At 41.4% G+C, this 27565-nt stretch overlaps 1 protein-coding gene across 4 annotated transcripts in view; it reads left to right on the top strand.

Moving 5' to 3' along the window:
- The window catches only part of TRIM33 (tripartite motif containing 33), a 136800-nt gene extending 122694 nt beyond the window's left edge, over positions 1 to 14106 (top strand). For 2 of the 4 annotated variants that reach the window (XM_066600086.1, XM_066600084.1), the window contains exons 16-20: positions 89 to 212; positions 2460 to 2534; positions 6142 to 6294; positions 10676 to 10726; positions 10818 to 14106. In XM_066600086.1, the coding sequence (XP_066456183.1) occupies positions 89 to 212; positions 2460 to 2534; positions 6142 to 6294; positions 10676 to 10726; positions 10818 to 11030 (616 nt within the window). In that variant the 3' untranslated portion in view covers positions 11031 to 14106. The remainder of the gene's footprint in view (positions 1 to 88; positions 213 to 2459; positions 2535 to 6141; positions 6295 to 10675; positions 10727 to 10817) is intronic. The other 2 variants (XM_066600088.1, XM_066600087.1) reach the window with 1 other exon arrangement.
- Positions 14107 to 27565: the final 13459 nt, after the last annotated feature.

Below are 27565 nucleotides of genomic sequence, written 5' to 3'. Positions count from 1 at the left end.
TTGGAATCTTATAAATGTGGTACAAAATTGGCCATGGCCTTGACTTCAGTGTTTAATACATTTTATTTGTTTCTCCTTTCCTCATTAGTGGTGAATGGATCTGCACGTTCTGTAGAGATCTGAACAAACCTGAACTAGAATATGATTGTGATAATTCTCAGCACAGTAAGAAAGGGAAGACAGTGCAAGGCTTGAATCCTGTGGACCAAATGGTACGTGTGCCTTCATTGTGTTATCCTTTTGTAGTATTCGTAAAATCTAGCTGTTCTACGGAGCAAGATCATTGTGGGCCAAACTAAACCTGGTACACATTTGTTGAGCGTGTCAGAATCGGTGTATGGGTTTTCTTCCTCCCACCTTAAGCCTTTTTGACTCTCTAGATTATGGTGCCTATCTTCCTAGTAAAGCTGCTGGCTGCCTCAGCATTCAGATAGATATGGAATGGAGAAATGGATGCTCAGATCTGTAACTCATTATATTCTAGGCTATGGGAGTTAATGAAAAGCTGAGTATCAGAGGTGGATCTCACTTCACAAACCAGCAGCTTTCACTACCACTGTATATACAGTCATGAGAAAAACTAAGTACACCTTTTGAATTCTGTGGTTTTACTTATTCTAGTAAGAACATAATAAAATGTGTCCTAAGAAAATCCTAAAAATTATTAAATACCGCCCCGGATGAAGACGACATGACAAAATACAGTGTCATTATTTAACAAAAACTAGGCCGATGTGCAGAAGCAGTGTGTGAAAAATTCAGTACACCCCAACTTCTATCAGTCGTAAAGAAGATAAATGGCCGCCAGATGCTGCTAATCAGATGCCCTTGATTAATTGATCTGCAGAATGATGTGAGATATTCAGAGTCATGCTGAAAACTATTACTTTAAATTGTTGCTGCTAAAGGTGGTTCTACAAGCTGTCGATTCATGAAGTGTACTTAATTCAATGAAGGTGTACTTAGTTTTGCATGACTAGGTTTATGGATGCAAACCCTACATTCCCTTACTTTTATGTTCAATATCTGCCTGCTGTGGGCTACTCTAAGGCTTGATTTGCATTGCGTTATTGCTCTTTTTAGCATGTACACTAGAAAAACTACTGACGTGCACACTGAATATGTTCATCGCGTTGCATTACCAAATGAATGTCTATAGGATGTCATTTTGGCTTCCCTTTTGCTGGTATAAGGCATTACACCACTACAAAAAGATGATGAGGATAGCGTAGTAGACAATGTTCCATCTAAGAGTCTAGTTTGTGAGATGGTATCCGCCAAGGAAAATCCCACTACAAATTCAGTGAATATACCTTCAGGGGCGTTTCAGACAGGAGAATGAAAGGGAAGGGGGGGGGGGGGGGATAGGACACAACATGGGGATTTTCATGTGGTTTCATTCTGCCAGCAATTTTGCATCAAAATCAAGTTATAGGAATGGATTTCCACAGCAGCAGATTCAGCGTTTTGTTATGGGCAAATTCCGGTCCGTGTGGAAAGCCCCTTATAGTACTTTGCTGTAGTAATCTGATTTAAAAATTATTGTCCCAGCTAGGCGATATCGCCTAACATTTCAATCTCCATTATTTATAACTTCATGGCCCATTCTTTACTTGACAATTCTGGTCTAATCTGGAATCTTACCTGAAATTGCAAACGTATTAATAATCCAGGTCTAGCCCCAGCTGTACAGTTTGCAGTGGCAACCTAGAATGGGGTTTTCCAAGTTGAATGTTTGAAGGGCCACTCTGGTGATTTTTTTTTTGATTTTTTTTATTACTTACATGATGTAGCTACCCCTACCCCAGTATATAAGTGAACTAGTGTTACCTTGATTAGTTACTTTTTTTTTTTCTGAAACTCGTGGCCTCAGATGGTTCATGATGATCTCAATTCTGACCAGCTCCGATTTAATTGGGGGTTATATATATTCATTTTCTAGTCAGATTCTCAGTTTGTGTAATGCTTTTACATCAATCTACCATCGAAACTGCCTACATTGGGACACAGGCTCTCCTATCTAATATTGATAATGATCACACAGCTACAATAGAGGAGATCACAACCCATCCTCCTGACTATACTTCTGGTCTGTAGCTTATATAGGTGAATGCAGAATGTAATGATAAACTGTCCCCCAGTAGACAGAATAGCTAATGCTGTGCTGATGCATCATGGGATAGATGTGAAACAAAGTTAAAAAATGTCTTTCTCAAGATGGTGTGTGATAAACCTCAGGGGGCTGTACTTCATGCAAGAACCTGGAATGCACAGAGATGTCCAGAGTGTGACAGGCAATCAGGCAAAAATGTGTTTTCGCTGGAGTGGCCCTTTAAAATGGTGCAGGTGTGTTAGCCCTAACCTAGTCAAAAAATCTATTGTGCACTAAAAGAGCTTTTCTTGTGAATGACTTACAGTATATATATATTTTTTTAACCCATATATTTTTTTTTTTTAAGAAATGTGAGCGACTGCTTCTATATCTCTACTGCCATGAGCTGAGCATTGAGTTTCAAGAACCAGTTCCTGCATCAGTAAGTATAATGCCTACTTTTTGACACAACATTCTGTAATAGTGGTGAATGATGTTTCTATAATCTGAAAGTGCATAAAGGCACTAGCATTGAATTTGTAGTGCATCTGCAGATAAAAGAAGCCTTATTAAGATTTCATACAGTCCCATTGATTGAGATGTTGGAGGTGTAGAGGGGTTTGAGCTCTGAGGTGTCCAGATGATTAAGCTAATCCACATACATACTCTGCAAATGACTACCAAGCAGTTGTTATGCACTACGATTGTTTAGTAATTCAGATTCTGTAAATGATATGTAATGACAGGACATCGGCTTGTATTTTTCATTATGGTTTTATGAAGGAATTTAATATGATATAATTTTTGGTTTATGAATTAGGTTTAACCCCTTAGTGACGGAGCTTTTTTGCTTTTTTCCATTTTTGTTTTTTCCTACTCCCTTTTAAACAATCGTACCTCCTTTACTTATCCATCGATGTCGCTGTATGTGGGCTTGTTTTTTGCAGGATAAGTTGTATTTTTCAATGGCAATATTTATTGTACCCTATAATGTACAGAAAAACTTTTAAAAAATTCTAAGCTGAGAGAAATGGGGGAAAAAAACGACATTCCACCATCTTTGGTGCATCCTGTTTCTACGGTGCACAAACTACAACAAAAATGACCTGATATTTTTATTCTATGGGTCAGTACGATTACTACGATACCAAACTTATATAGTATTGTTTTTGCTGTAGTACTTGTATTTTTTTTTTTAAATATTTAATTTTTTAAATTATTTTCTGCGGTCATTTTGTGTGCGCAATAACTTTTTTATTTTTTTTGTCGACGTATTTAAGCAAGGGCTCATTTTTTGCGGGATGTCCTGTAGTTTCCGATTAGTATCAATTTGGAATACATACGACTTTTTGATCGCTTTTTATTGCATTTTTTCTGGGAGACAGGGTAACTAAAAAAGTGTATTTCTGGCGTTCTTTATTTTTTTTTCGGATGACGTTCACCGTGCAGGAATAATAATGCGTTACTTTGATAGATCGGACATTTACGGACGCGGCGATAGAAAATACTTATTTTTATTTTATGATTTAGAGTTTTTAATAATAGATATGGCAAAAGGGGAGTGATTTAAACTTTTATAACTTTTTTTTTTTTTACTATTAAAAAAAACTTTTTTTTTTTTTTACTTTACTTTGACGTCCCGCTGGGGGACTTTAACATGCAATGCTTTGATCGCTCCTGCAGTATGACGTAATGCTATAGCTTTACGTCATACTGCTTTTTCACAGGCAGTCTATCAAGCCAGCCCACGGGGATGGCTTGATAGGCAGTCTGCTAAGGCAGCCCTGGGGCCTTTCTAAAGGCCCCCGGCTGCCATGACACCTGCACGGCTCCCCCGATCTCACCGCAAGGGGGATTTAAATGCCGCTGTCAGAATTGTCAGCAGCATTTAAAGGGTTAATAGCCGCTATTGCCCGCGGGTGTCAGCTGTAATAAACAGCTGACGCCCGCGCTGTATGGAGGGAGATGGTAGCGCTACCTCCCTCCATACACGTCCTGCAACAGCAGGACGTAGTTTTACGATAGCCCCGTCACTAAGGGGTTAAGTATTTTTTTGTGGCTGGGGATTTTTTGTCCCCTTCAGTATTGTAACTGCACCCACTTCACAATACAGCAGTGTGTGTGTTCTTTATGGCAGCTGGAAAGAATGGAAGTCAATTGCTAGAGAATTATTCCAAGTTATTTTGGACCCCAGGATGTGATGGAGTACGGCACATTTCCCCAGAGACCTGAAAGTTAAATGGAGATGCATATAGAGTGGTATCTGTGTATAATGGTCCAATCTTGCCTACAGTAAGCCTCCATCTGTACAGTAGATCTTTCATTACATCATCTACCCTCTAATTATAATGAAATGACACTGTTTATGCTTTTGCAATCTACACAGTAAAGCTGACAATTGAATAAAAACCGTAAACTTCAGCCTATTTTCTGCTATAATAGCCACTGTGGAAACTAGAATAGTTCAAGGCTTTCTGGATAGTAACAAAATACATAGAATGAAGCTATATTTTAGCTTTATGAGCTCTGTCAATGCAAAAGAAAAAATGGCTCTTGGAATGAGGTAACACAAAAGCAAATTAAAAAAAAAAAAGTTTATAGTTATTTTTTTAATGTTTTGTCATTGTCAGAATAATACTGCCCTAAAAAGTCTGCAGTCAAAATAAAAAAGAAAAGAATTCCAGAATTGTTTTTCTCCCTACAAATGACCCTTTAAAAAAGTTATACAATACATTATTTGTATAAGTGTTGAAAAAGTGTTTAAACATGTTTCATCGGTTTTAAAAAAAAATCCGATAACCATCCTCAAACTTTGGTAAAAAATATATGCAGTTTCAAGTGCTCTCAAGTCATACTTATGTGGAATTGTTGGACATCTTATTGGGAAGGTGTTCTTGAAGATTTTGGAGTGAGTTTGTGGAAATTTGTGCTCATTTAGGCAAGAGGTCAGGCATTGCTGTTAGATAAGAAAGCCTAGCTTGCAGTCAGCATTCCACAATACCCCAAAGGTGTTCAGTAGGGTCAGAGGTCAGGACCTGTCGAGTTCCTTCATACCAAAGTTGTCAAATTATGTGCAGAAAGCTAAGGTGTGGTCATACTGGAACAGAAAAAGGCCTTCTGAAACTTTTGCTGCAAAGCTGGAACAATACAATGTATAAATGTTTGTATACTGGTGTATGGTTGTTATAAGGGTGTATTCATGGGCAGTATACCCATGTGAGTTCTGTCTAATTCAGAGATGGCAAGAACTCGCATGGAAAACCCACTTTCATTTTGAATCGACTTGCTCACACCAGCGATATTTCACTCAGTCCACGTCCTGTTGTCTGATTCTTGGATGCGATTACGGCATGTAATACGCAGTCTCCCACATAGCACATGGACACTGTCTGCCTGATGCAACTTGTGTCGGGCGCAACTTACTATTGTCTGCGTAATTACAGCCTAACTCTACCCTTAATGGAAAATAAACAGCCTTACCCAAATCCTGAGAAAGCGCCCCCCCCCCCCTTACAGATTCCTGCAATCCAGCAAGAATGTGATCAGTCGTTCTCTGTAAAAGGCCCCAAGTCCACCACTTTATCAATCGGTGAGGTTATCCTTTCCCCTTCAGATTCAGCCTTTATCAATTATCTCATGGATAGGTGATAAATGCTAAAGGCTGAAGTAAGTAAAGTTCCCCTGATGCAAGCACAGAGTCATGATGGACTCCTAGGGCAAACTGTTTTTGCGGCGTGGTTTGCCATTGCCTTCCCCAATCATCTCTCAACCCACAGCAAGCTGGGCACTCATTTTACTGACCTCGGAAGGATGGAAGGCTGATTGAACCAGCAACCTTTAGGTCGTGAGCGAGAGCTTATAAACTGCATTTCTGCACGGGCTATAAATGGCTATAAAATCTAATTATTAAAGACTGAATTACTCCTTTAATAATTTGATTTTACAGCCATTTTGTACTGCAAACTACTGTCCCATCATTGTCTTCGTAGGATATTTAATTGAAGCACTCTGTTCCAACACACTTACAAAACAGATTTATATTTTTGCAGATACCAAATTATTACAAAATAATAAAGAAGCCCATGGATCTATCTACGGTTAAGAAGAAGCTGCAGAAAAAACACTCCCAACACTACCAGACCCCAGAAGATTTTGTCGCCGATGTCAGGCTAATATTTAAGAACTGTGAAAGGTTCAATGAAGTATGTTGGTCTTTTATTTTACTATTCATACGATTTCTTTGCACAGTACAATGCATGCTGCATGTTTCCTTTTGCATTCGTCTGGGTTACTATTACTTTCTATTCATATATTGATTGGGTCTTGTTACTTTTAAATTGCCTTCACTTAACCTGCAATCAGGTATAGTGTTCTTAAGGGGGCATTTACACTATTTTATGTAAAAGCGGATCTCAAGTTTTATTTGGAACTTCATTTCATTAGTTTTCTTTTTTTAATCATCTTTTCCATATAGGCAAATAAAATACCAGAATACTATAGAATTACAAGAATTAGATACTGCATAAAGTTAGAGAAAAAACGCTTCTAAAATTCTCATTAGTGTAGCCACAATTTCCAGTGGAAGCAGTCTGTAAAATGTGAAAATAAAAGCACATAACTGTATTAAAGTTACACGAAAATTCAACTTTTCCACAGAAGGCTCCCTTGGAGAAAAAAAAATAAATAAATTTTCAGGATCCAAAAAGAAACTATGTTGCTATTCAATGTGCTTTTTTTTGGAGGTTAGGCTCCTTTCACACCTGCATTAGGGCTCAGTGTAGGTTTCCATCTCTCTGCTCCATTTTTTGAGGCCAGAGAATGAAATGAAACGAAAGACAGAACCGCTTTTTTTGTTTAGTTTTTTTTTCTCCCATTGATTTCAGTGGGGTTTAAAAAAAAACAAACTGGAAAGTGAGCGGAAAATGTTTGTTTCCTTGACAAAAAAAAAACGCTGCAGACTACGCTTTTTTTCTGTCCAAAAAACAAACGGAAAGCTCATGGAATAGAAGAAAACTGAAGCCTTTCTGTTTGCTTTCTGATTGATGAAATCCCTGTACTGAGCCCTAGCACGGGTGTTAAACCAGCCTTCTTGTAATACCAGTAATGGCAGGTGGTCCAGATTGTAACCATTAGGCCTATGTCTGCCTGGAAATATAATGGAAAATTTAGCAGCCAAAAACAAACGGTTCAGATTTGTGACTTATTGTTGCTACAAGTCGGATGACTAGACTGTAAATATCTCAGATTTGACTGCTAGTCAACCTCCAACTTGCCTTACTGGATATGAGCCAATTGTGCCTGACTTGAAATTTCCCTAATCCTTGTCTTTATTCCTGTACTCTCAGAGTTGAAGGCATATCAGGAAAGAATAGCTGTCTATCATCAGGGGGCGTAAAACAATGCAAAGTAAAGGACTCGAGTCATCATTTTTACTGCCTGTAAACTGGGCACATTACTTTGCATTGTTTTGAACAGCTTTTACCCAACAATGAAAATGCTTTTATTGCAAATACTTTTTGGTATTGGGAGAAGAGACGGCACATGCTGGATGGCAGAGGGGAAGCGGCCACAGCAGCTCCATATTATTCGCTCTTTAATATTTAAAGTGTAACTGTACATTCAAAAACCTTTTGGCATGTCAAACGTTTTGATTGGCAGGGATCTGGGTGCTGAGCTTCCCACCCCCCCCCCATCACTGCTGGAATGATGCAGCTGGAGGGCTCATCCAAGTGATGCCACTGCTTGCTAGCTGAAGATGAGCTCAAGCTTCCTTCTGAGTCCTTCAGCTAGCAAGCGGAGACTATGCTTGGATGAGCACTTCTGCTTCATTCTACCGATCAGAGATGTTTGGAAGTAGTTACATTTGTAATATTTAATCTTTTTAATGGTCACCATTAACTAGTTAACTGGAAGTGCCATCATGCAATAGAAGATAGACTACAGGCTTGTTCACATCAGTGTGGGACGTTCCGTTAGGAACATCTGTAGCTGTATTTGTTTTAAAACAAGACGAAATAGTGCAGCTATGCGATGCTATATCATCCTGCAAAATGCCGTATGCCCAATTGGAAATAGATTGGACCCCATTATAGTTAATGATCAGTTCGGTTCCGCCATAAGACCGTTCTATTCGGCCAGGGGGTGCCATCTTCCCATTTCTCAAACAGCGAAGTAAAACGAAACTGTCGAGTGCTGATGTGCACAGGCCTTAAATGGTATTTATTTTAGGCATTGGTCACTATCCGAAGCTGCACTGTGCCAACCAATAAACTGATCATGGTAATGCAGCAACTTTTAACTTTTTGTATCCCTTTTAAAAACACATCTTTCTAATAATGAAACCCCATTCCTACGATCCTCTAGCTGCCATGGCAGTGTCCTTGCCAAACCGGCAGGCTGCTGCTCTGATGAAAGCGAAGAGCTAAAATACCTCTTGTCCTTCCTACTAATTGCTTATTCTCCTCCTGCTGCTGCCTTCTCTCTTTTTAAAGATCTGTACCCACGTTGGACATTTTTGGTATAACCACAATGTATGCTACAAATGTTAGATGAGTGTCCCACCTCTAGGATCCATGCCTGTTAGGCGAATAGACTGTCACATTTGGGTTTGGAATGAATGGAGAGGTGGCAGTATATGTTGTAACTCCCATAGATGGGAGTACAGAGGGCCACAATCGCACTTCCATTCACTTCAACCTGGAAGTGACAGCCACTGTCTGCCTCACCTGTGTATATGCCAAAAATGTCTAAATTGGAAAACCTATTTAATCTCTCCAAGCCAAAGCTGGAAATGTTTCAAAAGAAAGACGACTTCTGAAGCTTTCAGTTTTTACTAGACCTATTTAGATTCTACTGCCACTTTTGATGAAAAGGGTAGGATTTTTTTTTTTCCTATTACCCCTTAAGGACACGGCCCGTTTTGGTCATAAGGATGCAATGATTTTTGGGGGGGTTTTCATCTCCACTTTTCAAAAGTTACAACTTTCTTTTATTTCCGTTGACATGGCCATATGAAGGCTTGTTTTTTGCGAGCGAACAGTATTTTATATTACTATTTTTGGGTGCACATAAAGTATTTTAAAAATGTTTTATTGTTTGAGGGAAGAGAGAAAATATCAATTCTTCCATTTTTTTCCACAGCATTAATCATACAGCATAAATTTATATATTTTAATATACATATATTTTTTTGGTTTTTCATTCTCGAAATTATGTTTATCATTGCATTTAAAGTTCTTTAACTCTTATTTTTCCATGGGCGGAGCTCTGTGCAGGGTTGATTTTTGCGTGACAATCTGTAGTTTTTATTGGTCCCTTTTGGACTTTATGTACTGATTTTTTTTTTTTTATCACTCTTGATGCGTTTTTTGTGAGGCAAAACAAACATTTTGCCTCTTTTTTTTAAATTTTTTTATTTTCTTTTTACGTAAAAAATGTATTCCATTTATTGTACAGGTCGTTACGGATACGATGATGCCCAATATGGGGATTTTTGAATTGAAATTAATTTTTTATACAAATAGGGGAAAATGCGCATAAAAGGGGTTTTGTTTTTCTTACGTGATTTTATTTTTTATATCCCTGTAGGGGACTTGAACCATAACAGCTATAATTGCTATGGTAATGCATTGCAGAACTACTGTACTGCAATGATGTTTTGCTTACAATAGCGATCATAGGCAATGGCAAGCCAGGACACCAGTATTTGGCGTCCTGTTGCATGGGGTAACCCATCTGCCCTCTGCGATTACCCTGTGGCATGTAGAGGGTTAGCAGCAGCAATCACTATTCTTATGTAAACATGCAGTTGCTGCACAATGGCGCGAGCTCAGCTTCTGATCCACGCCATCCACAGGACGTGAGTTTTACATCCTGTAACCCGCAGCCAGGACTTAAACTTAAGGGGTTTGATAGGGGGTTAAAGTTAAATTAGATTGAATTTTGTACCTGATGGCTAGAATGTCGTCCTTTACTTTTGAATTGTGATTGATGTGTTAAGAGTTAAATGTGTCCATTTGCTGTCCTAAACATTTATTTTGTAAACTTATGTGCTAGTTTGTGTAATGTGTTGTTCAGGTTAGAAATCAGATGTTTTTAACAAATTTTACAGAATATCCTGTTTTCATTTCACAAAGAAGGGGATATTATTTATAACACCATATGTGTAGTTTGGAGCTGAAGTGAATGACACTTGAATAATGTTTTACAGTCAGTACTTTTTGCATTTCTGGCATTTTCAAGTCTGCCAGTAAAACATAAATTTTAAGATTTTCATTACTTCTATCATTTAGCTTTCCAACCAAATCCAGAATTTTATTTTTAAATCTGTTTCTTAATCTAATTTTGGCCACACTTAAGTCTCTTATGGCAGCATAGACCGACTAGACCTTGAATTCAGCTTGTCGGAATTGTTCTGCCATATTTATATAGTAGACGTCCCTTTTGATTCAGCCAATATTTTTAACTTGCAACCTGGTCATAACTATTTTTGACTTTGTTATGGCCTTAATTTCTAGTAAACCCTACTTATAAATCTTTAGAGTAAACAATTTTTGCCTTTTTTGACTCTAATGTCCTTTTTAGATGATGAAAGTTGTTCAAGTTTATGCAGAAACACAAGAATGTAATCTGCAGGTAAGATTTCCAAACAATGCAAACTTGACAGAAGTCTGTGCATAACCCAAGGTGAATTTTCTTTTTTTTCTTTTTCCCCCTTGTCCAACAGATTGACTCAGAAGTAGCCCAAGCGGGAAAGGCTGTCGCTTTATACTTTGAGGACAAACTTCCAGAAATCTATCCTAGCAGGACCTTCCCACCCTTGCCTGAGTTTGAACCGGAGGAAGATGATGGCGAAATAACAGAGGATTCAGATGAGGATTTTGTACAGCCTCGAAGAAAGCGCCTAAAATCTGATGAGAAGCCAGTGCATATAAAGTGATTTGAATGCCCTGGACTTGACATTTTTCTGTAGAGAAATAACTTTAAGTACTTATTTAAGTGTTCCTGGAATATCTTCTCGCCTACACCTGCCACCTTCAAGGGGAAGGTAGCAACTTTTAGACAGTATTAGACCAACCAATTTGTACAGAAGAGATGAACATTCTTTTAAAGAAGATGGAAACTTATTGTCACTTTGTTTAGTTTTTTTTTTCCTTGCTTTTTTTTTCTTAATATTTTAATTTGAGGCTTGATGGACTTCTTTCGCAAGGAACAGTCTATTCGTAATCTCAGTTAGGTTTTGTGAAAAGTTGAAGACAATTCCTTCGATTTGGTATTCTCAACGTTCTTTGTACAGACCTATAAGTGGACTCAGTGGTTGTTGTTGCTTGTTGTTCTATTTCTTTATCAATGATTGGACCAGTAATTGCAGTTTACTTTAACATCTATTTCGGTCAGGCTGCTCAGTAGCTTGACTTCTGGATCAAGGAAAACATGGTACAGGTTAAGTGTGCTTTTTGAATGATTATTTTGTAATCGTTCTCCATTTCCAAGTTTTTGTTACATTTTTTTGAGTGCTTAGCTTGAGTGGGTTATCCTTCAAGGTTCTGGTATATAGATATATATTTTGTGAAGGAAACAGTTTAACTTGGATCATAAAAAACAGTAACTTTTGCTATGTATATATGAGGAAGCTTATAAGTGTTCGTAAATCCATATTGCATTAATTCTGACAACAGATTGTCAATCCTTGCTGTTGTCTTGCATCCAAGACAAAAATAAATTAAGTAACTGGTTAAATATGCTTGATTTCATCCTACTTTAACACCAAATGAGTAGATAGGAACTGTTAGTATATTTGAGAGAATGAAAAAATAAAAACATCAGTCTTCCTTATAGAGTTACTCCACTTTTGAACATTATAGTTAGTTTTTATATCTATATATTGTGTAGTGCATTGGTAGACGATTGACTTTAGAATAGCTAAACTTGGCTACCTAAATGATTTGGAGCTTACAATGCCCTTCGCAGTGTATTATGGAAATGTTTTTCTTGTTTTTTTCCCCACCTGGTGTAAATACTGTATCTCCCACAATGCGCTATAATAGGGCTTGTTCTGTACAGATGTTGAACTAACAAGGGTTGCAGTTTTATTTGATGGCCTTCATTCGGAAATTAAACAGGCAACAAGTAGCATTTTCAACGCAACTTTGGGCTTTCAAAAGTAAAACCAAATTCCTGAGCCATTATATGTAGCGCTAAACTCGAAATGATGTTCAAAGTTGGAGTTACTTTAATCTTTTTAATTAGTTTTTAAAAATGTGTAATTTTGCTATGCTCACTGTCTGTCTTGTACATAAAACCTGATTGCCTTGAGGCAGCTGCCTTTCCAGACTTTTTTTTGTAACGCGTTGTGTTTTTTTTTTGTTGCAGAGCTTACTACTACTGCACAACATCATGAAACCACTCGGTGGTAAAACATCCACTAGAAATACCCCAATAAAATCCATGTATCATTTAAAGCAAACCGTTATGCCCTCCTTGACCCTGCTGATTATAGTTGAATATTATTTCATGGCACATTCATAGTCCGTATTGCTGATGTAAAGAACTGCTGACAGCATTAGGTAGGGGCAGGAGAGAGGGGCGGAATTACATCAGTAACTGACTTTTTATAGGAAGCCGTACGAAGAAAATGGTTATAATTGTTGGGGTGCTGCTGCCTCATTTGCCGAGGGGACAGGCCTTTTTCTTTTGCAGTTCTCTTCATTTTAGCTGCTTCACAGCTCTGACAGCTGTAGCGTTCAAGCAGAACACCTAGTTGGGTCAGAGCTGTGGAGCAAATCAATGGAGAATGCACTTCAGAGAGGTTCTATCCTCATGGCATTTGTGTTACAGGCACATCTCCTGTCAAATTCAGTGGGAGCTGCACCTGCAATGTGCAATACAGTCACCATGATGTGCTTCATGAGCTTTTCATAGTGACAGCAGCTCCGAAAATCAACTAATCGGTGGCGATCCGGGCGGCAGACCCATGCCGATTTATTGATGACCTGTTTTAAGGACCAGTCATCAATAGAAAAGAAAAAATAAAGTCCAGGGCAACCCCTTTAAAACTAAATTTTCCTTGTACTGCTTCGAATAGTCACAGGTGGGATTACACCCCTTTTCCTGCCCCTATCTAGTGCTGTCAGCAGTTCTGCATCAGGGAACCTTCCGACAGTGCCTCCACCTTTTGGAGCTACTTTACACTGTCCATTTTTTAAAGCAAATGGGTTGAAAAGTATTTTATTTCTTAATATATCTTCATAGTGCTCCATTTTTCCTTACATTGCTTAATACTTATTGCCTAAACATAATTTTACTGCATACTGTTATACAGTGAAGTCCATACTAACTGAGGATACAGTTAGCTTCTAAGCTCCCACTAGTGGTGGCTGCAAACAGCTATCAGGTTAACATTTAAATCTGTGCAGCAGAATTATAATTCTTTATGAGCAAAATAAAGCCACAACTGCAAGATATATTCAGGAATAAGAAACTAGCACAAAATATTGGACATAAAAATGACATGACCAAAAAAACTAGAGATGGTCTTTGAAGAGGTCATGCCTTGCCCTCTGGTCATACTTTTGTAGCCGTGGCCCACTGACCATATCACAACTTTTGTTTGCACTTTACTGTCCCCGTTTTCCTGTACCAGGTCCCTTTTAATCCGTCCAGTGCTTTGAAGCTGTCAAGTGGGCAGTCTGCAGCGCTGTCGCTCAAATCTGATATCATCCATTGATAGTGATCAGTAAAAGCCTCCTACTCAACAGATTCAAAGCTCTGGGAGCTGAATCTATCAGGACTGGATGCGGGTGACCCCAGGGATTGTAGGAACAAAAGGAAACTTGCAATAATGTCAGCGAGACTATAACTGCAAAGCTATGTAGACCAGCCCAGTTGGCCTGAGGACACGACAGGTCCCCTCTTTTAAGGAGTATATAATGTTTAACGTCCAGGCTGTAAAGTTCAGAGTGTTGCCTGGACTGGATAGAATTATTTTGTGCAATAAAACTTAATTTTGTGATGAATAGTTCTGCACCTTTAGTATACTTTGTTTCAATTCTTCACCATTTTCAAGATATTTGCTGTCAGTGGCCGAAAATTGTTTCTTGCTTGCATCCAGGATCTAAAAACTTATGCAGCCCTAACTCCTTCTCTTAGCTAAATAGTGGCTATAATTTTATCTATTGACAGCAGCACAGATCTCTACGGGGTGTTACAATGTATCAGTCTCAAGTCCAGATTGCTTAGCTCCCATAGCAGTGCTTAGACTGGATAAAGTTGTGTTCACATCTCAGTTGACAGTTGGACCATGTCTCTGCAGTTTTTGATCATCTGAATATAAAGTATATATAAAATTGTATAACCTTATTATACATTGATTAAAGAGGCAGCCCCACTTCTAGCTGTTTTGCTGCAGGAAGCAGACAGCTTTGTACATTGCGCAGTGGCCTGGGTTGTCACTGCAGGCTGAGTCCCATTCACTTCAACACAGGTCTGCCTGCAGTGCCAAAACTGGGCACTGCACAATGTACAGGGAGCTGTCTGTTTCCTGTAGCGAAACAGCTAGAAGTGGTGCAACCTCTTTAGACTTTTTTTGTCTTCATTAAAACCAGTAACAATCTCCTAGTCTAAAGTTATTAAAGAAATTGTGGCTTTTGTTTAGAGGCAAGCCTAAAATTTATTGGGACAGCCAATAAAAAAGCCAAATATATTTTATTGTAGTTACCTCCATCCTACCATGTGGGCGATGCCTAATGTACCCACAGAACTTGCCCTACATTAACTTGTCCTACAACGTGTACCAGACATTTGTCCTCAGTGTTGGTTTCCTGAACATGTGAAGGCATATGGGAAAGATTTCTGTACATTTAAAAAGTTATTCAACGTTTGATTGACCCAGTTATAGCTGTCTGCCATTCATCACTGTGAATGTAACTTCAGCGAGAAGACCCTATTACATACACGTATTCTGATCTAGTAGAAATGTTTTTGTTTAAGCCAAGAACTGGCAAGATAAACTTGAAGGGAGAGTTGCTTAAGGTAACCTTTAAGGTACTGTTAAGAAACCTCAGTTTACCTTAAGGCATTTATCTTTTACTATTTCATTTGTTATAACCAGTAGACTAAGGCCCAATGTCCTGATTTGTGGAATCTGCGTAGGTCGCCCGTGCGGAAGACCCACAATTCAAAGTGCCCATATAAAAGCATTGGCATTTGCAGCTGAATTTAAGCATGCATATTTGTTCTGGGGACCGTTTGGTGCGGAAAACAAATCGCAGTATGCTCCCTTTCAATGAGGATTCCATGCGGACTGGCTCAATAGAAGCCAATGGAAGCGAATGATTCGCAGTGCATCCACAAATAAAAGTAGTTCCTGTGGTGGTAAGCACACTAAACATCCTAGCACTTGCACTTTAAAACATACCAGTTTGGCTTGTGTTCCGACTGACTGTTTTTTACCTTTCCGACAGGTTGATTTTTGATGACAAGTATAGAGTAGTTTGCATCACTCTCCTGAGGAAAAAAAAAAATAAAATACTGGAAATCTGCTGGACTCTGTTATAAGCCAGTAGGTTCTGTCAAGATTCATTGGAATCCAGTAGAAAGCAGAGAGAGCCTTCATTGTTATCACTAAATAGTCTGAAGTCATGTGTTGAGGCATGGCTGTACCCATGTTGGGTTTTTTTTTTTGTTTTTTGTATCACCAATCCCACAGTTAATGCATTTTATGGTGAAAGATTCCTTTACAATAAATCGTTGTATACCAGAAGCCAATGAAAAAATGGTTCTGATTTTGGATCCACTTTAAGATGGTACTCTCGCTAAAGGTTGACTATGTTTTTGTAAAAGCTAAAACCATTCAGTCACATTACAGGTTGTCAGTTCTTGTGATAAGTTCTGTTTATAAATGGTGGGGAAAATTGGTCTCCTATGCAAAACAAACTGTTCTGCAAATCTGGTTCCATTCAAGGCGAACGGTTTTAAAAATAAGTCTTGGAAATCTATTGCATCTCCTACTTTCAAAGATTTCAGCTGGTATTTATTAAAAATCCTCGTATATCTATTTTCTCTACTTTCTCCAATCCTTTAAAGGGTTTGCAAATGGAAAGATGGAATAATGCCTCTACGGTGCCACTTTTTGGAATGTAACATTCCACCACGTTACTGTCAGACATTTTAACTAGCTTTGTAACAATGACTGGGAAATATGAGCCGAATCCACATTCTTCTCCAGAAGGAGCCGATAAGCATGTACAGGTGGCTGTTTTGGGGTTATTGCCCCTTCTCTGTGTACAGTAGGTTTTTGGCTTGGCTAGTGAGAAGCCTATAGATATGGGTTGGAAAGGGTTTCTCCTTAGGTAGAGCACCTAGAAGGTGTAAGGATTACTTCTAGGGCCATCCATGCTCCTCTGGAAAATATGCAAATTGGAAGATGGCGCAATGCCTCTACAGCACCACCTATTGGAAGGCAGCATTTCTGCAAATCCATACAATGTGGGTGTCAGCTGTTTCTTTCTGCCAGCACCGCCCGCAACAGCTCTGATAAGCCACACAACTCGTCTGAGCTGTTAAACCTTTAAATGCCACTGTCAATTCTGACAGCGGCTTTAAAATTCCCCTGTCTAATGTTCCGGGGTCCCATATGGCCCCCCAGCCATAAAATTGCAGGGAGCTGTGCAGGTGTCGTGGCAGCCAGGGGCTTTCGGAAAGGCCCCAAGGCTATCTTAGCAGAATGCCTTTCAAGCCATGCCTGTGGCATGGCTTGATAGAATGCCTTTTAGAACACGGTATGATGTAATGCCATAGCATTACAACATTCTGCAGAAGTGATCAAAGCATAGCAAGTTCTTGTTCCCTTGGGGACAAAAAAGAAATTAAAATTTTAAGTTTAAAAAGTTTTACTAATTAAAAATAAAAGGTAATGGAAGTTTAAAAAAAAAAAAAAACACCGCTTTTGCCATATTTACAATGAAAATACATATTTTGCATCACTGAGTCCGTAAAAGTCCGATCTATTAAGGTAACGCATTATTTAACCCGCACGCTGAAAGTTATCAGGATAAAAAAAAGATAAAATTGTGCTTTATGGTCACCCCATCTCCAAGAAAAAATATAATAAAAAGCGATCAAAAAGCCATATGTAGTCTAGAATGGTACCAATGGAAACTACAGGACGTCCCGCAATAAATGAAACATCACACGACTGTCAATAAAAAAATAAAGTTATAGCGGTCAGAAGATGGCGGCACAAAATTTTAAAAAGGCTTAATCTCTGAAAAACAATGTAGTAAAGCAAAACTATATACATTTTGGTATCTTGGTATTCGTACTGACCCATAAAATAAAGTTAGCAGGTCATTTTTAAAATTTATTTATTTTTGCAGTGTACTCTGTAGAAACACGATACACCCAAAGATGATGGAACTTTGTTTCTTAACCATGTTACTCCACTAAGAATTTATGGTTTTTTTGGTACATTATATAGTATAATTGAAAAAATAAAACTCATTCCACAAAAAAGCCCTCAGACAGCTACATCAATGAATAAATAAGAGTTATGTTTTTTAAAAAAGGGGGGGGGAAAAGGATGGTCCTTAAGGGGTCAATGACCAGGAAATTGTTTTGTTTTGTCTTTTTATTTTTTCCTTGATGTAGCCGTAGGAATTTGTTTTTGTGGGATGGTTTTGCAATTTTTTTTTTTACTAGTAGGACCTTAAAGAACATTTAATGTATTGTTTAACTTATACTTTTTTTGTGTGGGGGAAAAAAAAAGAAATTTTATTTCGTGTTTTAGATTTTTTTTAATTTATTTTTTAAATGGGGTTCACCGTATGGTATAAAGTGCCATTCCGCCAATGCCATGTTTATGTGGGTTTGTATAAGTTGGACAGCCTTTTTATGGTGAAAAATTAACAAAGAAAAATTTTATTTGCATTACAAGGCCCATAACATTTTTTATTTTTCCGCCAACAGAGCTATGTGAGGGTCTTAAGGGTTTTTTTGTATTTTTTTTTAATTTCTGCCATTTTGGGGCACCTGAAACTTCTTTTTCTCATTGCTTTTTGTTGTGGTTTTTGGGTCAGAAAAATAAAAAATTGCAACTCTGGCTATATTTTCTATTTGGGCCTCATGTGTCGCACAGTATTAAGGCAACAGAATGCAGTCCTAAACTCTCACTCACAACCTCAAGGTCGCAGGTTCAATGGTTCAAGGTTTAGTAATTCTGCCGAGGTCGGTAAAATGAGTCCCCTGCTTGCCTGGAAGCGCTGTGGAATAGGTTGGCACTGTGGAATAAGAGCTCCTTATGTGACTAGCAAGGGAGAGGTTGTTCTGCATGTTACTAAGCACCCCTATGCAGTTGATGGAATAACCAAAAATAGTGATTTCATCAAATCGGATTTGCATGCACTTAATGAGACAGTCTTTCAATATTCTGCACAAAAAATTTTACTAAATTATAGCCAGGAGCTTTTTAAGACAACAGGTTGTTACATTTTCTGAGATTTTGCTAGTCTGTAATCGGATGAACAAGGCGCTTCATAACTGTTTATTGCGTGGCTGTGACAGTAATATAAAACTGAAGGATTTTGATATGTCAGTCGTGATGTAAGTAGGTTTCTTAAGAAAGAGCTGACAAAGAGGGATGGTTTGTATCCTTCACATAAAGGTAGAGGAGTTACCTGGTGAGGAATTCAGAAATGTTTTGACAGACATTTAAAGGGGTTTTCTAGGTAGCGCTGGGCCACATTGGAGTCATGAGTGGAAGCTGCTGCTTTTACCCTATGTAGTGGCTGGCACTTGTAATTGCTGGTGCCACTCTCAGTGAAATAAATGGGAGCTGCACCTGCAATTTTTTTACGCTGGTTACTGCACAGGGTCAGAACAGTCGCTTCCACCCCAACCCCAGTGTGCACCTGACAATTGGCGCTACCTGGAAAACCACTCTTAAACTAGATGAAGATAGCAGAAATTTAGGATTTCTGTCCTCTGCCAGTTAGGATGAAGGGGTGCGTTCAAAACTCCAAAAACATGGTGGTTAATACTAGACATGGAATTGATGTAAGTGTTGAGAATAAAACAAAGTAGTCTCCATGCAATGTGTACTAATGCCTGTAGCCTAGGCAGCAGACTCTGTGCGCTATTGGCTATGATACCGAAGAATAATTTTAGACCTAGTTGCCATACCAGAGGCTTGGTTCAAGGATTGTAATGACTGGGAAATGGCCATACCCAGATACATGCTGCACAGGAAATACATTGTAAAAAGAGGGGATGTTGGAGTAGCTATTTATGTGAAAGATCTTGTCAACAGTGATTCAAAATACACACAGCTAGAAACTCTGCTTTTACATGCAAACTTAAGGGCGCCTGCACAAGGGGGAAATCCTGCGGCGGGATTTCCGCCACAAAGCCTGCATCGGAGTGCATTACAATACGCACTCCTATGCAGACGGCCGGGGTTTGTCACGTGGCAAACAAACCGCGGCATGACCTATTTCTGTGCAGGGCTCGCCCGGCCGCCGGCTCTGATATGCGCCGGCACATGAAAGAGCCGGGTCCGCCGGGCGTGGGTGAGTATGCGCTCGTCCCTGCAGGCGCTCGGGTCGGGTCCCGCGGCGAGAATTATCGCCGCCGGATCCGACCCGCTCGTCTGCAGGCGGCCTAAGAGGGAGCTGTGATTTAGAATTGGTGTTGCATATAGACCTTCGATGCAAGCTTGAGGATTATGCAAACCTGTGCATTCAATTGCTCAAATGCTAAAAAGGAGTTATTGTAGTAATGGTTGACTTCAACATGCCCAATGTATATTGGAATATTCCCAATGCACGAACAAGCATCTCTAAAACAGCTTGTTAGGTCATCAACCAGAGGAAATAATCTAGATTTCGTGTGTGAAAAGAGGATCACAGAAGTGGTCCATAAAATATTGCTGCTTTATTCAACTCATCCCAGTTACACGTAGAGCAACATTTGGGAGAGGCTGCTTTTCTCAAGCCTTGATGAGGGAAGCCTTTCTGAAACATCACTCTTTGTGTGTTTCTGGGATTTGAATAAAGCAGCAATATTTTCCCCAGTTGTCTCCACGACAGCACCAATTAAAATTGCCTCCTCCTGATAGGACAGGAACACACTGAGAGGTTAAAAGCTCCCCCCCTTCCCCACTTTCCTCAGTGTCTTTCTGTCCTGCCAGGAGGCAGGATCTCTGAGAGGGGCTGGTGGAGAAGCCAGCCAGGATTACTTACAGGCGGATCGGAGGGCAGTGGGTCAGCCTGTCCTCCCTTCCAAGCCAGACGACTCCCGGGACGCCACATGGGGTGGTAACCCCCGGGCCAGGTTCCTCCCGCGGCGGCCCATGGGGGGTACAAAGCGAGAGCCTCAGTCCCCCTCGTCCTCCCTGCAGAGTTACAGCGCGGCGCTCCAGGAAGCCCTTCGGCGGGGTGCCGCGTCACGTGTCCAGCGCGATGACGTCATCGCGTCTGCATCAGGAGCGGAGGGGGCGGGGCTTAGCGCAGGAGCGCGAAAATTTAAAAAGATAGGAACCTGAGAGAAGCCAGAATGGACCAGCACTACAGGTCGCAAGGTGTCTGCAGCACCGGTATAGTAATGAGTAGTCCAGCCCCAGAGACAGCTGAAACCTCAGCCTCAGCAGGCGTAAATAGCCAGTGCGGCAAAAAATACAATGCAAATATCCAGTGTATTGTGTATGGAAAAATTGCATATTTACCCGCAAAAATGCTTTATTTGTCAGGGGGATAAAAAAAAGTCAAATGAGGACTACAAAAGATACTTATTCCATCAAGACGACTTAACGGAATTGATTAAGTCAGTCAGGGCTACACTAAAAATGGAAAAGCCCAGCGAACCATGTACCTTACAAGATGAGATATTCGGGGGACTAGGGGAGAGGTGCAAGCATACCTTCCCTGTCCACAAGAATATCGCCAAAATAATCCAGAAAGAGTGGAGGAAACCAGACGCAGGCTCCTTCTCCACTAGAGGGGTAAAAAGAAGGTACCCATTCGAGGAGGAAGTTTGCGCAAGTTGGGAGAAGGTACCTAAGGTAGACGTCCCAGTGGCCAAAGTAGCCAGGAAAACGACCCTGCCCTTTGAGGACGCCGCACAGTTAAAAGATCCCATGGATCGCAAAGCTGAGGGCCTTCAAAAGAAATCATGGGAGGCAGCGGCAAACATACTTAGGCCAGGGATCGCAGCCACTTGTGTGGCGCGGACTCTGGGGGTATGGCTAGAACAGCTACAGCTACACCTAACCAATAAGACGCCGAGGGAACAGATCCTAAATGCCCTTCCGATCCTGCGTATGGCAGCAAATTTCCTAGCGGACGCCGCGGCCGAAACTGTCAAACTCTCGGCGAAAGCTACAGCCAGGTCTAACTCAGCCAGAAGAGTGTTATGGCTGAAATCGTGGTCAGGCGACCTAGCCTCAAAAAATAAGCTATGCACCCTCCCGTTCTACGGCCAGTTTTTGTTCGGGCCGGACCTTGACAAGATTCTAGAGAAGGCGGCCGACAAAAAGAAGGGATTCCCGGAAGAAAAGCCACAGAGAGGGAAGACCTTCTTCCGGGCCCCAGTGCAACAGCCAGAGGCCTACCAAGGCAAGGGCAAGACAGGCCGCTGGAGTTACCCCAAGGGGGGCAGAGGAAGGAACATCCTCTCTAACCCCCACCAGAGGCAGCCAAAGCAGAGACCCTGACGCCATCCCCGTAGGGGCAAGGCTGGGGAGCTTTGTGGATCAATGGGCCGCGATTTGCGAAGGCCCATGGATCCCAAAGATCTTACAGCAGGGATACCGGATAGAGCTGGTGTCCCTCCCCAGAAGAAAATTCGTTATCATGGGAGGCTCCAAACAGTTACAATATCCCCCGTACCGCAAAACGAGGAAACCCAGGGCCATTATTCCAGGCTCTTCCTAGTAAGGAAACAGCGGATGATAGTGAACCTAAAACCTCTGAACACCTGCATCAGATACAGAAAATTCAAGATGGAGTCCATCTCCTCAACGATAAAGTTGATTCCCAAAGGAGCCTACATGGCATCCATCGATTTAAAGGATGCTTATTTCCACGTACCGATCCACGAGGGGTCCCGAAAATACCTAAGGTTCGCAGTGGATATGGGCAAAGGAATAGAGCACCATCAATTCAGATACCTGCCCTTCGGGATCTCCTCAGCACCCAGAATCTTCACCAAAATTATGGCAGAGGTAGCCGCCTACCTGAGGAAGAAGTCGGTCCTAATAGTACCCTACCTGGACGATATTTTAATAATAGCAGAGTCCAGAGAACTCCTAACGAAACACCTGAGGATAGTGCTAGAACTTCTCCAATCCTTAGGATGGATCATAAACTGGGAAAAATCCAGCCTAGGTCCCGACAAGCAGAAAACGTTTCTGGGTATAACGCTCAACTCAGAATCGCAATGCTCCTGCCTACCCGAGGAGAAAATACAAAAAATCCAACGGCTAGTCAAAACCTTTCTACGGAGATGATTATGCACAATTCGGGAAGCCATGTCTCTCCTGGGAAGCTTGACGTCATGCATTCCAGGAGTGGCATGGGCCCAGGCTCACACCAGAGCCCTGCAAGCCTCAGTCCTATCCACGTGGGACAAAAGGCAGTCCTCTCTAGGGACAAGAATGTACATCCCAAGCGCCGTGAAAACATCCCTGCGTTGGTGGACATCCCCAGAGAACCTGCGGAGAGGGGTTCATTGGCTACAAAACCCAGCCACTCACATCACAACGGACGCAAGCGCCTGGGGATGGGGAGCGCGTGTGGGGAACCAGTTCTTTCAGGGCCCATGGCCTCAAAGGACAAAAGAACAGTCCTCAAATTACAGGGAACTACAGGCCGTATGGCAGGTCCTACAGCAGTTAGGGAACTCGCTACGGGACCAGCATATAAAGATACTGTCAGACAATATCACCGCGGTCGCCCATATACGACACCAAGGGGGCACAAGATCTCCCGCCCTGCAAAACATCACACAGAAAATTTTCCACTGGGCAGAGGGCCGGATCCTCTCGATCACGGCAACCCACTTGAAGGAGACGCTAAACCAAAAAGCGGACTTTCTCAGCAGGAGGCAAATAGACCCAGGAGAATGGTCTCTCTCCCTAGAAGCATTCAGAATCCTGACCAACCAGTGGGGGACACCACAATTGGACCTGTTCGCAACCAGGGAAAATGCCAAAGTAAGCAACTTCTTCTCCCTCCGGCCAGGAGATCGTCCGACAGCAGTAGACGCCCTAGGCCAAGACTGGGGAGAGGGGCTGGCGTACGCCTTTCCTCCTATACCGTTGATCCCCAGAGTCTTACAACATTTCAGAACCCAGGTATGCACACTAATCCTGGTGACCCCCTTCTGCCCCAAGAGAAGCTGGTTCGGTCTTCTAGCAACATTGAGCATCCAGGACCCAGTCACCTTCCCTACCTGGACAGATCTTCCAGCGCAGGGGCCACTGAACCATCCGAGCCTAGACAAGCTCCACTTAACAGCATGGCTCTTGAGGAATCCTCACTAAAAGAGAAGGGATTCTCAGAGAGAGTAGTAGAAATGTTAATGTCCAGCCGAAAAAAGACGACCCACCTTATCTACCAGAAAGTTTGGAGAAGGTTTTCCTCATGGAGACGGAAGGGATCGCGGGGATTCTATCCCGGACATCCTTCTAATCTTAGAGTTCTTGCAGGAGGGCCTAGAGATGGGCCTCTCTCCAAGCACCCTGAAGGTCCAGGTCGCAGCCCTTAGCGCCATATGTGACACAAAGTTCGCAGACAACAGATGGGTCAACAGGTTCCTAGCAGCAGCAACTAGATTACGGCCTAGGCCCATAAATCTTTTTCCAGACTGGAACCTTAATTGGGCTCTAAGGGCCATGACAACGGTACCATTCGAGCCGATCGAAGTACTACCCATAAAAATGCTTACTATCAAGACCATTTTCTTAGTAGCCATCACCTCCGCAAGACAGGTTAGCGAGCTGCAGGCCTTGTCCATTCGCCACCCGTTCCTGAAAATCTCGGACACCAAATTAGTATTTAAAACGGACCCGGCGTTTATGCCAAAAGTAGTATCACATTTTCATAGGTCCCAAGACATAATAATCCCCTCATTTTTTAGTAAACCTAAAAACGAGGAAGAAAAAACCCTAAGCTGCCTGGACGTTAGGAGAGCAGTCCTAGGCTACATAGAGGCGACAAGCCACTGGAGGCGGGACGACAACTTGTCCGTCCAGTTCAGTGGCCCAAATAAAGGGAGCAAAGCAGCGAAAAGCTCCATAGCCAGGTGGATACGCCTAGCCATCATAGTCCTATAAGGCCCTCGGGAAGGAAATCCCTTTAGCTCTTAAAGCCCATTCTACAAGGGCAGTAGCATCCTCATGGGCCGAACACAGCTCAGCTTCGGTCGAGCAGATATGCAAAGCCGCAGTCTAGAAGAAACCCCACACGTTCGTTAAACACTATAGGGTAAAAGTGCAGCAGGACGAGGACATGGCCTTCGGCCGCAAAGTCCTCTCGGCAGCAATCCCACCCTAGGGAAACTTTAGTTGGTACGTCTCAATTGGTGCTGTCGTGGAGACGACTGAGGAAAAAATAGATTATACCTACCCGATAATCGGGTTTCCAGTAGTCTCCACGACAGCACCCGTACCTTCCCCCCCCCCCCCTAAATTGATAGAAAAGAAACTATAGAATATAATATAAAAAAATATATATAATATAATTTTATAATAATAATAAAATTAAAAAAAACCCTGGTTAGGGGAAACAATTTAAGTTGAGCTCCTACCCCGGCAATTCGTTAGAATCCACTGAGGAAAGTGGGGAAGAGGGGGAGCTTTTAACCTCTGTGTGTTCCTGTCCTATCAAGAGGAGGCAATCTCAATTGGTGCTGTCGTGGAGACTACTAGAAACCCGATTATCGGGTAGGTATAATCTATTTTTTTATGGACCTTTTTTGTGATGCTGTGATCATATTTGCTTGAAGTTTTGGAGTTTGCTTCCCATGATCCCTTGCATGGCTGAAATTCTTGGGCTGGCTTTTTTATACCTACCGGAATTCTAGATTTAGTATTTACAAATGGGAATCTGATGTTGTGAGTTTAAGGTTTAAGAGAATTTTGGTTCCAGCAACCCCCAATATTTAATGTTCGACATGAGAACAGATTTCAGCAATCCTTTACTACAGCCCTAGTATATTTTAGAAAGATTTAATTTCAAGGATATGGGTACGTTTTTTTTTGTTTTTTTTTTCCTTAATTGAGTGGAATAAAGCAGGAGTAACCAGCCCAGTGAGCATTAAGAAAAAATGGCGGTCTTAAAGGCAATTTAAATTTATGCCAAACTAGCAGTAAAAAAGGGAACCACTATAGTTCACTGGAGAATTTTATTAACAGAAAAGTCTGCTTCTAAGAGGTTAAATGAAACTGTAGCTCACAGTTGTATAAAATTAGGCAAAGATTAATTCTACTAGAGCAAAAGGAAGAAGTGGTGGCCAAAGCTAACTTTTTGTTTCCACATTTTTTGTCTCTCAAGGGCACTCAAGGCAAAGTAGTGCAGAATAAGTAGACTGACTTGCATGGCAGACTTAGAGGCTTTGATCGGGCCGCCAGCTGCCAGGGGGGTACCCTTTAGCATCTTGCGATTGCTTTGCGAGGTGATGGAGAACCTCCCCACATCAACCGCTGATATGGCATGATCGTGGTATGTAAGTGGTTGTTAAGCTTCTAGGATTGGAGGTTTCTCCACACCAGGCTGTTAGAGCAGGAGCCTGACAAAACTAAAATCGATTTTTCAGGGCCCTTGCACAATACCATCATGTACTGCATGCATGCCATGCTATTCAAGTATGCTATTGTATCAATATAGGACACCAGTATTGAGTAAGAGTGAGTGCTGGATCAGTCTTTTTGACTACACACCATAATTCAAACGGATCTCTATTCTCTTTGAACATAGCTACAGTACCCGACTTGCCTACATTACTAAATGGAAGTGGTGGTCAAGCATACTTTAGTAAGGGGATATGCTGTTGACTAGACTTCTCCAGTTCCCTTTATGACCAGATTATATGTGTTGGGTCAACACAGGACTCATCCATGGACTTAAAGGGGTTGTCCCGCGCCGAAACGGGTTTTTTTTTTTTTAAACCCCCCCCCCCCCCCCCCCCCCGTTCGGCGCGAGACAACCCCGATGCAGGGGTTAAAAAAACCACCCGCACAGCGCTTACCTGAATCCCGGCGGTCCGGCGTCTTCATACTCACCTGCTGAAGATGGCCGCCGGGATCCTCTGTCTTCATGGACCGCAGGGCTTCTGTGCGGTCCATTGCCGATTCCAGCCTCCTGATTGGCTGGAATCGGCACGTGACGGGGCGGAGCTACACGGAGCTACACGGAGCCCCATTCAGAAAAGAAGAAGACCCGGACTGCGCAAGCGCGGCTAATTTGGCCATCGGAGGGCGAAAATTAGTCGGCACCATGGAGACGAGGACGCCAGCAACGGAGCAGGTAAGTATAAAACTTTTTATAACTTCTGCATGGCTCATAATTAATGCACAATGTACATTACAAAGTGCATTATTATGGCCATGCAGAAGTGTATAGACCCACTTGCTGCCTCGGGACAACCCCTTTAAGGCCCTTTAACACGGAACAAATATTATTCAAAAAATTGTTCAAACAAGCAACAATGAATGATCGTTGGCTGTGTTTACACTGAACGATTAACGATAATCCGTTTTTATGCAAGCTTAAAAATCATCATTGGCTTCTTCACTAATCATTCAGTTTAAATACGACTAAAAGATTTATCGTTTGAATGAGCCAACAATGTATCTATAAACCGGCTGCTCAGGTGAATGAGCGAACTCGTAACATTCGCTCGTTCAAATGAGAACTCATTTGGTGTAAACTGAGTCCAGCGAGGGAGGAATTGACGCCTGCCTGCACATTCAGGGCTGAAAACGTGAATTGAGATAGATCAGGTTGGATGAAGTTGTACTCTTCAGACACCATCTGTCCTGAGTCCATATAGCTCCACTCAGATTTCCATTCCAGCCCTGGCCTGAAGTGTTAGTAGGAAGTATAATCTGTTGCTGAGGTTTAAAACCACTTTCTACTGACAGTTTTCTGACTGAGAGCCACAAATTAAGGTCAAGGCATGTTTGCACATAGCTTCAATACAGATGGTCCACAGATGAGGTTTCAATCCCTTTCTGACAATGTCTGCTTAAGGAATTCTATGATGTGTCCCTCTGACATTGTTCACTTGTTCAAACAGTAAATTGGTGTAAACTGATCCTAACTGGATAGGAAAACTGCTCCTGCAGAGCTTGATAGGCCTATTCAGTTGCTCCATTATGTAGTAATGAATTACTTTACCCCTTTTAGTTTACTGGTCGATGTTGATTGAATGCCAGGGGTCATATGATTTGGGGGTGGGGTAGCCATTTAACTGGCACCATTT

The sequence above is a fragment of the Eleutherodactylus coqui genome, chromosome 4 (assembly GCF_035609145.1).
Source record: "Eleutherodactylus coqui strain aEleCoq1 chromosome 4, aEleCoq1.hap1, whole genome shotgun sequence".
NCBI lineage: Eukaryota > Metazoa > Chordata > Amphibia > Anura > Eleutherodactylidae > Eleutherodactylus > Eleutherodactylus coqui.
Note: the sequence above shows the minus strand (reverse complement) of the source record. Positions and strands in the feature narration are given on the sequence as shown.